This window comes from Leptonychotes weddellii, chromosome 1, assembly GCF_054177405.1.
Source record: "Leptonychotes weddellii isolate Sample4059 chromosome 1, ASM5417740v2, whole genome shotgun sequence".
Lineage (NCBI taxonomy): Eukaryota > Metazoa > Chordata > Mammalia > Carnivora > Phocidae > Leptonychotes > Leptonychotes weddellii.
In genome coordinates, this window is record NC_138369.1 from 10,107,555 (window position 1) to 10,117,400 (window position 9,846).

The 9,846-nt window shown below is 55.9% G+C and overlaps 1 protein-coding gene across 2 annotated transcripts; it reads right to left on the minus strand.

Moving 5' to 3' along the window:
- Nucleotides 1-1,682: 1,682 nt before the first annotated feature.
- On the minus strand, nt 1,683-8,094 carry ABHD8 (abhydrolase domain containing 8). 2 transcript variants are annotated; one of them, XM_081815161.1, is made up of 6 exons: nt 7,889-8,094; nt 7,107-7,218; nt 5,927-6,674; nt 3,764-3,934; nt 3,402-3,618; nt 1,683-2,377 (listed from the first exon to the last, which is right to left on the minus strand). In XM_081815161.1, the coding sequence occupies exons 2-6, from the start codon at nt 7,144-7,146 to the stop codon at nt 2,207-2,209; spliced, it is 1,347 nt and encodes a 448-aa protein (XP_081671287.1). In that variant the 5' UTR covers nt 7,147-7,218; nt 7,889-8,094; the 3' UTR covers nt 1,683-2,206. The 2 variants fall into 2 exon arrangements, with proteins under 2 accessions (XP_081671287.1, XP_006749804.1); XM_006749741.3 differs by lacking the exon at nt 7,107-7,218.
- Nucleotides 8,095-9,846: the final 1,752 nt, after the last annotated feature.

Consider the following 9,846-nt stretch of genomic DNA (forward strand, 5'->3'; position numbering starts at 1 on the left):
TTGGGAGGATCCGCCGCCTCATTGGGTTGGCCATCTGCCCATCATCGCGGCTCAGCGAACCACGTCCTGCAGGGGGCGGGATGTAACCCCGGCCCGTCCCACCTGCCTCAATTCCTGCAGGCTGAGCCCCTGGCTACTCTTGGAGAATGGCTAGTATGGTAATCAGGGGCCAGGCCTCTGGAGTGGGTCTGGGCTCTACCATTTTATTTATTTATTTATTTTTAAAGATTTTATTTATTTAGAGAGAGACAGCATGCGTTAGCTGGGGGAGGGACAGAGGGAGAGAATCTCAAGCGGACTCTGCCTTGAGCGGGAGCCCCCCCATGGGGCCTGATCCCACCTCCCTGAGATCATGACCTGAGCCGAAATGAAGAGTCTGACGCTTAACCGACAGATCCACCCAGGCGCCCCTGGGTTCTACCATTTTGACCAAACTCAGGAAACTTCTCTGAGCTTCCCTTTCCTCATATATAAGACGAGGAGGCCTCCCAGACACCAAGTCTCTTGATAAAGTGATAGCAATTAAAAGTGTGCCACATACGCAGGAATTCACAAAGAAGTCACTGGGAAAGAATCCAGAGACACCCCCCCACACACACACACACCTCAAAAAAAGACTCAAAAGAGATGAGATTTGTCTAACAGGATTTCCCAGTGTGGGCCCTACTGACATTTGAGGCCGAATTATTCTTTGCGGTAGGGGCAGTCCTGTCCAGTGGGCTCCACCCACTTCCTCCCACCCCCAGTTGCCGCAATTAAAAATGTCTCCAGAATTTGCTAATGGAGGGTGCCTGGGTGGCTCAATCGGCGAAGTGTCTACCTTTGGCTAGGGTCATGATCTCAGGGTCCTGGGATCAAGTCCTGCGTCAGGCTCCTTGCTCACCGGGGAGCCTGCTTCTCCCTCTCCCTCTGCCTCCCCACTCATGCGGGTGTGCGCTCAAATAAATAAATACTTTTTAAAAAAATTTACTAGTGGAAAACAGTGCCCCCATGAGAACTCTGGTCTAAACTAAACGTGGGCTTACAAACCAGTGGGGAAAGGACCAAAGATGCAGTAACTAAAGGGACAGTGCTCTCCCCTCACCGTTCACACAAGCCAGAGGTGTACCTTGAGATACATACATTAGAAAATATAGAGGAGTAAGAGCATGGCTGTAGGTCAGGAGATCCTTCTGCCAGACAAGAAAGGCAGATTCGTCTGCTTCAAAACAAACAAACAAAAACTATCTTCATGGCAAAAGTGACCTTAAACCAGGTTGAAAGATACAATGGGATAGTAAGAGGTACCGACTCACTGAGTGGCATGGGATAAAAGGGATTCAATGAACCGACGGCATCAGGCACTTGGCACAGGGCGTTGTATACAGGCGGCACTCAATTATGGCAGCTCCGACCCATGCAACATCTACTGATCCTCCCCTTAACCCCTGTATGAACCTCAGTTGGACGGCTTCCTGCCTTCCAGGGACCCGGAGCTCACCATCTGCCTCTGCTCTGGGAATACTGCCCAAGCAGCCCCTGCATTCTGAGGGAGGGAGGGAGAACTCGGGAAGCAAGCCTGGAAGACCAACGCCCTCACTTCTCCGCAAGTCAGCCCTGAGGGGTTGGCGCCCGCATCCGCCCAGTCTGCACACTGGGAAACTGAGGCTCAGGACGACCCTGCCCTGCCGTCACCCAGCACAGGTCCGGAGACTCAGATTGTCACTTCTTTTTATTGAGTTACAAGTTGAGATGTGCAGGTTCGGTGGCGCCAGCCCCCCTCCCCCTCCCCCCCCCCTTGGGCAACAATAGCTCCCAGCGCCAAGAAATGGGGGTGGGGAGGGTCTCGGGCAATGAGGCGGGGCCCCCGGAGGGTCCCAGGATCAAGCACGGCTGACACGGAAGACAGAGAGCGGGGTGGGGGGCCTGCCTCGGCCGTGGCGTTGAGGGGCAGGGGCTTCTGTACAAGGTCATCCTCCACGGGGGTTCCGGCTCCGGCCCCAAAACACCGATGGGTCCGGCAGGATGGAAGCGGAGAGCGGTGTATCCACTTGGCTCCCGAGAATGCCAGGCCCTACCCAGGCGGCCTGGGGGCGTCTCCCTGACCTGACTCCGCCCACCAGAGCGAACGGCCCGCCCAGGTGGTCCGCGCTGCGGACGAGGGGCGGCTCCTGGCTTCCTCCTGCTGTTCCTCGGCTTACCAATCGATGCCCGGCCGGCCCAGCGGCTACTTCTTCTCTTCTGGGGGCGCGGGCAGGGGCTCGGGCAGGGCCTTGGGCGAGGGCTCGGGCTCCCAGAGCAGGAATTCGTGGAGCAGCGTGTTGACCGTCTCCGGACACTCCAGCATCACCATGTGGCTGCCTTCATCAATGAGCTTCAGGAAAGCCAGCAGCAGGATCTGCGGAGGAGCGGGGGGAACAGGCTCAGCGTGGCAAAGGCAGGCTGCCCTGGGACACCCAAGCCCATCCACACCAGGCCTGCAGCCTTAGGAAGTCCCTCCTGTGGTCTACCCTTCATCCCTCTACTTCCACCCAAGGGGGCGCTGGAGGATAGCCTGTTGCCCCAGTGGAGCTCAACTCAATATTCCTTCAACATTTATGACGTGGCTACAGTACGTCCAGAGCAGGATTTCTCAACCCCAGCACTACTGACATATAGGGCAGGATCATTCTCTGTGGTGGGGGCTGTCCCGTGTACCGCAGGATGTTGAGCAGCATCCCTGGCCTTGACCCACCAGATGCCAGTAGCAGTGACCCACTCCCCCCACCCCACAGTGTGACAACTTATTATGTCTCCAGACATTGCCAAATATCCCTAGGGATCAAATTCACAGCTGGGTGAGAATCACGGAGCTAGAAAGACAAGGTCTCTCATGCCAAGACAAGGTCTCTCATGCCAGGCTTCCCAACCTTGGCATTACTGACACCTGGGGTGGGAATATTCTTTGCCATAGAATCATTCTGTTCATTACAGGATGCTGAGCAGCATCCCTGCCTCCACCCACCAGATATCAGAAGCCCCTCCTCCTCATACATGACAACCAAAAAAGTCTGCAGACATTTCCAATGTCCCCCCGGGGCTCAGAATCCTTGCTGGTTAAGAACTACTGGTCCTGAGCTATTCCGAGTGCTGAGGATCCCAAGACCCTTTCTCGGTAGTGTCTGATCTAAAGATCCTCTGGCCCACCCTCTCCCAGAATTACGTATTGCATCCCTGGTCACTTATACAAATCCCAGCTCTGCAGAGCACCTTTTATGTGCAGTGGGGAAAGCACCCAATCCTGACACCTGTCCAGGGCAGCCCCACGTTCTGGACTGCACTCTCAATCTAAGCTCTCCCTTCCCTGGGAGCACAAGGCAGAATCTCCCTGGAGCACAGGAGCAGGGAATGGAGGGGGCGGGGTTCAGGTGCCAAGGCCCTACCTCGGCCATGCGCTGGTCTTCCTCCACCGGCACAAACTTGTCGTGCATGCCATGAACGAGCAGGACGGGCACAGTGAGCTCAGCATGGTAGACCTCGTCACCTTCAGGCCAGTACTGGCCACTCATCATGGCTCGCAGGACAAAAGATGACACGTTGAATGCATTGCCCTCCTTCAGTAGCTGCTTCTCTTTGGCTCCTTGGCGGGCGAAGCCAGCCCTGGTGGTGGGGACGCACTCCTGGAGGCCTCGTGCCAGCCCGGCTACCAGGGGCGCCTCCAATGCCCATCCCAGCAGCAACACGGCCTCCCCTCCCACCCAACTCAGGGAGATGCCCAGGGTCCGCCAGGGCCGGGGTGACTCACTTGAGAAAGCTCCAAGCCAGGCAGGGTGACAAGCAGTGCAGGACGCACGTGGGCATGTTGAAGATGGAACAGAAGCTGGGTTCCAGTGCTGTGGGGCCCCCGCCATTGATCATGATCACCTTGTGCACCAGGTCTGGGTACTCATGTGCCAGGAACGTGCAGAAGGAGACACTGCCAGTGGGTAGGTGGGTGGCGGGGAGGGTTGAAGGGGGGTGGTCAGCAGGATCCAGGCAGTGAGGGAGTTAATGCCCTCCCCTCACCCAGAGACAGGTCCTTGAAGGCCAACATTCTTCCCCTGGGGCCCACGGGCACTGGATGGGAGTGAGGGATGGGGGGGGCATCTTGAGGGCCCCCAAACTAGAGGACTATGTGTGTGTTAACAGTGATTTTTTCCCCCTTCTTTTTGGAGAGAAGATCCAAATCGAGAGCTTTCATCAGATCCTCAAAGCCGCCATGACCCCCAAATGGGTAAGAATTACTTATTGCCAAGTGTTAAGAAAGCAATCCAGTTAGACTGCTACTCTTTGGTTTCCCAGAGAAACAGGTCCCTGTTTCCTGTGCATCCTTTCCCTGTAAGGATCCTCTTTCTCCAGCCTCTGGGCATGGCACATCAGCCTGCCTTATGCAGGGTGGCAAGGTGCAGCCTGAAGAGCCCCCACAGTCCAGCTCCTCATTCTCTCTAAAGCCGGGTTTGTTTGGCAAACGATGGCCTGTGGGCTAGCCATTTGTTTTTGTAAACTGAGTTTACCATTTTGTAAATGTGTAAGTTATTTAGTAGATAAAGTTTTATTGGAATACAGCCACGCCCATTTGTTTACAATTATGGGGGCTTTTTTGCTATGACAGTAGAGTTGTAAAGCTCCAGCAGAGACGACCATATGTCCTAGAAACGTAAGGTATTTACTATCTGGCCCATTAAGAAAAAATTTGCCAACCCTAGCTGTAAAGAGGAACAGGATACAAGCAAGAGTCAGTTGGACTTAACTGTACCAGTGACTCCGTGTGTGCCTTTGGGCAGATGGCCTAACCTCTCTGAACTTCCATCTCCACATCTGTGGAATAGTAACTGGGCTGTCCTTATAGCATTGCTATGAGGTCACAGGAACTACCACAGATGGGTGCTCATTTAATTGAAGGAAACATTTAGCATAAGCATCCCCTTTTGGGGGTGTTATATAAACAAATAGGAGCCATGTTACTTCCCAGCCTGGCTTCCTTTCTTTCCGAAACATATGTGACGTTTCTTTCTCTTGTCTAATTGCATGGGCCACACCGCTAAAACAGTGGTTCTCAAACTAGGCTGGTCAGATCCTGCCTTTCCTCCTGGGTAAAAGAGAGTGGTACCACTTGGCAGTGATCAGGCACCCAGGCCCAGTCTTCAATGCAGTGGGAACTCACCTAAATGCTAGATGGTATTATGTATCACCCCTCTAAGTGGGAGTGAATTACAGCAACCCGGGCCCTTGTAAAAAGACTTTATAGGATTCTAATCAGCTCTTCCTTGGAGGCCTTGGGATCTCCAGAGCAACTGATTTTTGAACTTAAAGACACTGGTTCTCAGCCAGGGATGATTCAGACTGCCAGGGAACCTGTGGCGATATTTGAAGACACTTTTTTTTTTTTTAAGACATCTTTTGATTGTCATGACCATCACTAGGCCACTGTGCCAGGGGCAACCAGTGGGTAGAGGCTAGGGATGCTGCTAAACATCCTACAGTGCACATGAAAGCCCCTCAAAGAGAGGAATGACCTAATCCAAAACGTCAGCAGTGCTGGGACTGAGAAACACTGCTTTAAAAGAATATGAGGGGCGCCAGGGTGGCTCAGTCATTAAGTGTCTGCCTTTGGCTCGGGTCGCGATCCCAGGGTCCTGGGATCAAGCTGCGCATCGGGCTCCCTGCTCAGCAGGAAGCCTGCTTCTCCCTCTCCCACTCCCCCTGCTTATGTTCCCTCTCTGTGTGTCTGTCTCTGTCAAAAAATAAATAAAATCTTTAAAAAAATAAATAAAAGAATACATAATGATAGCAGTGATGGCGGGAATCCCTATCTTGTTACAGACGTTAATGAGAGTTTTCAAGGAGAGAAGTCAGCGTTTGGCGATTGGGTGTCCAGTCCCTGCTACCCCCATCTCTCACCCCTATCCCCACCCCAGCATTGGCTCACCCGTAGGAATGCCCAATGAGCACGTTTCGCTTCTTGGCATAACGCTTGAAGATGGCACGCATGTCCTCTGCCAGCGCATAGAAGGTGTAGGCTGCGGCCACCTGGGGTGCCGAGCTGGCCCCGTGACCGGCCAGATCGGGTGCCACCACCTCATAGCCCAGGCGCACAAAGAAGTCCAGCTGCTCCTTCCAGATGGCCAGGGAGCCGCCAACACCGTGGATGAAAAAGAGCACCACGTCGGCCTGGGCACCTTTGCAGCTTGTGATGCGCTTCTCACAGTCAATGTGGATGGTGCGCTTGGGGCGCCGGGCTCGCCGCCGGCGCCCGCCGCTGCCACTCCCAGCACCGCCTGAGCCTGAGCGGCCCTCGCTGCCCGCTGGGTCGGCCAGCTCCACCTCTAGGGCGGCCGGCGGCTCCCCGGAGCCATTCTGCCCATGCAGGAGGTCAGCTCGAGGTGCCCGGCCCAGGTTCTCCACCAGTAACCGCCCGTTGCGGTACACGGTAATTCGGCGCTGGCAGCGGACCAAGCCAGACTGGTCCCCCTGGGCAGTATCTGGCCGTGGTGGAGGTGGGTTGGGGGCTGGGGCAGGCCCAGCATGCTTCACCCGCAGCACACGGCCAGGCTTGACCTCCACAAAGGTGTAGCCATCACTGGACTCGACGCTCTCCAGCGGCCCCACTGCGTTGGGCGGTGCGCCTAGCAGGCAGCAGAAGATCCCGTCGGTCACCCCAGTCAGCATGGTGTGTCCTGCAAGAGGGGGCACAACCATCTCAGAGGCCATCTAAACGACGAGCCCTCCACCCCCACAGCACCCACTCCCTGCGCCTGCATCAGGTGAGCTGAACTAGGAGGCCCCTTCTGGGCTCTAGTTTTTGGAGGGCCAGAGCTAGCCAAGCACCAAGATGTTTTGTCTGTCTGTCTGGTCAGTGCCCGCATGGTGGTCGGCTACCCTCCTGGCTAGCCTAGTCTATCCTAGAGAGAAGGACCTGGCTATGGCTGACCCCAAGAGGGGTCCATAGGGAAGGTGGTATAGTCCAGGGCTGCTTCTTGGAGGAGGGGACATTGTGGCAAATGAGCCCTCCCCCCCCGCAGCTCAGGGTTATAACAGCTATGGCTTCCATAACCCATTCATTCATTCATCCATCCATTCATTCCTGCACACATTCTCATTTAACTTACTTTCACCAAATGGGCACATTCTGACTGCCTCAGAAGGCATCTAAAAAGGAAGGTGCAGATTCCATCGAGCCCCCATCCAGGCCCCTGAACCTGACTCCTGAAAGGTGAGGCCCTGGGAGAGGGCGTTAGGGACTGAGCTCCAGAAGGCCTTGTCCAGCTCCGCAAGACCCAGACTGAGTCTATATCACAGACGGGCAAGCTGAAGCCCAGTCTGTACCCTCGTCAGTACCCTGACTTCTGGGGGTCTGACACACAATCCCCAAAGGTGGAGATGAGGATGGAGAAGGTAGAGCCCTCCCTGGGGGCCTCCGGTCCTCTATCCTGCTCCCTGGGCCACCCCCCCCCGTGTCCATGGCAACCACAGGCAGTTACATAACTCAAGGGGGATACCCGTGCAGCGCACCCCCATTGTCTAGGGCCTGGAGATGGGACCAACCCCTCCCCCGTCCCCATCCTGGGCGCCGCGGGGATAAGACATGCCGAAGGCACGGCCTCTGATGGCCCGTACTTGCTGATAGAGGGGAAGCAGGTCGCGTCCCCCCACTCCAGTGGAATCCCAACCCCGGATTGCGGAGGGGGACGCAGATGCGCCACGCCAGGTCCCCTCCCCAGAGAGCCAGATCCCTGCCTCTCAGGTGCTAGTAAGCCCTGCGGCGGGGTCGAAGCCATTGGGGCTCCGCGGTTTCCTAAGAGCCCGAGCACTGGCTTTGTGCACACCCCCTTCCGAAGTGGAAGCCCCGGGGACCTCGATGTCCCCCTCCCAGAGCCCACTCCCCGCTCACCTCATCGAGGGCTCTGTAGCCCGGGGCAGGGCGGAGGGGTCCCGGGCGGAGAAGCCAGCGTCCGCCTCCGGCGCCGTTTTACATGGTGGCACGGGGTCGGCCCGGCGCGTCTACGCGGGCGGGCTCGGGCCCACGGCGGTCAGCGCGGGGGCATCCCGCGGCCCCCGAGAGAGCCGGCCCTTTAAGTCTCTCCCCGGGGGGAGGGGCCGTATGCCGACGGACGGCCGTCCAGACCAATCAGAGCTATGAAATGACCTGGCCTAGTTAGATTGCCAATCATAGGCGGTAGCAACGGGATGAAGGCGGGCTCAGGAAGCAGCAGCCCCACCCCCTTCTGGGGCTTACCGAGGAGGAGGGAGGGATTGGGCCTGGCCCAGGGCCAAGAAGGGGTCCCAAACTGGGGTCTGCGGAGCTCCGGGGAGGTAGCAGCCAGGGCCCCTTACTACGAATAGGATCCCCTCGTCTAGCCCCTGCCTCTGAACAGCCTTGTATCCTTCAAATGGGACCCCCATGGTCCCCTGTGACCTTTCTGTTCTAGAGACTCCCAGATCTTTCCAATTCCGGGTAGGGAAACTGAGGCTCATAAACGGCACAAAGTCACAAGACAAGCTGGGGGACTGCGGGGCAGAGGTGGGACTTAAAACCACGGCTGTGTGATATCAAGTCCTGGAAATTGTTATTCGTTAAACCTTTAAACGGACGACTTGAAGCTATGAATAATTAGGGAATTGGAGTTTCACAGACAGGCCAGTTTAACCGCCGGCCAATCTAACCGGTGACTCTGTGGTCCCAGCTAGAATCAGAGATCCCAAGGTTCAAACTACATTTCCCTTTGTTGATATGTGACCTTGGGCAAGCCGTTTCTCTGAGACTCCACTTATTTCTCTATGAAATTAATCCTCTATGAGTATGCTATGCAGGTAACACCCGGAATGATACGTGTTCAGTACATTATTGACATTATTATTGTACTGGTTTAGTAATATAATACCATACTGGTTTGCTAAGTGATGGTGCAGGTAGGATGGGCTTCAGAGGACAAGGGGTTAACCATTCCTTGCCCACTCCCATCTCCTGGAATTTGCTGCCAGAGCTGAATTAGGTCCCACCTCCCACTCTTGCCCACTCAGGATGCTCCTGGGAGACTTCAGTTGATTCATGCAGTAAACAGTCCCCTTCTCCCGCCTCCCCCCCGGCTTCCAAGCTGGGAGATTCTGGGGTTCCTGCAGGGACTCAGCCACAAGCCTAGCCCTTGAGGAGCCCCTGGGCTTTTGGGAGAGTCTGGGGAGAGTCATATGGGGACATGGTTGGGCCAAAGGGAGGGATGGGGCTGGGGGAGAGGAAAATATCCGAGGATTTTAAAAGTGAGGGGGGGGGTTTGGGAAGATGAGTAGAACATCAGGCATAGACGGGTGTGGCTGAAATTTTAGAGGGTGTGTGTGTGTGTGTATGGAGGGCTTCATATGCTTGCCAGAGGAGCTGAATATTTTCCCTGGGGAAACGAGCACCATAGACGCTGAGAGAGAAGGGAAGGGGCTCAGATCTGAGTATTAGAAAATTTTTTCTAGGGCCAGAATGGAGGTACCACCAAGGGCAAGCTTGAAACACATGAGTTTTAGATTGAGAAACTGAATCCCCGAGAGGAGGGACCACCCCAAGGACATCCAGGCAACTCCAACTTAGGTCTCCTGGGCTCCCCGCCAAGGAACAGAGACTTGGCTGGGCCCAGAGAAAAGCTGCCAGCCAGCTGTGTGCCATCTGCCTGCCTCCTGCTGGGGGAAGGAGGATCGACCAGACGTTTCCTGAGGCTGCCACCAGCTGCGCCACGGTCACCTCCGGGCACCCTCTGCAGGTCGACGAGAGAAGGAACCACAGCTCCCAGAGGACCCCGGGACACAACGTCTTGTACGCACGCGCATGCCAAAGAGGTGCCGTTCGCCTGCCACCTGCTGGCCCAC

Excerpts from the sequence above, each read along its gene's own strand:
- ABHD8 (XM_081815161.1), bottom strand. The coding sequence starts at position 7,146 with ATGCCTTCTGAGGCAGTCAGAATGTGCCCATTTGGTGAAA. Across the intron at positions 6,675-7,106 it reads AATGTGCCCATTTGGTGAAA|GACACACCATGCTGACTGGG; the intron begins GTAAGTTAAATG and ends CCCCTCTTGCAG. Across the intron at positions 3,935-5,926 it reads CTCATTGGGCATTCCTACGG|TGTCTCCTTCTGCACGTTCC; the intron begins GTGAGCCAATGC and ends ACCCACTGGCAG.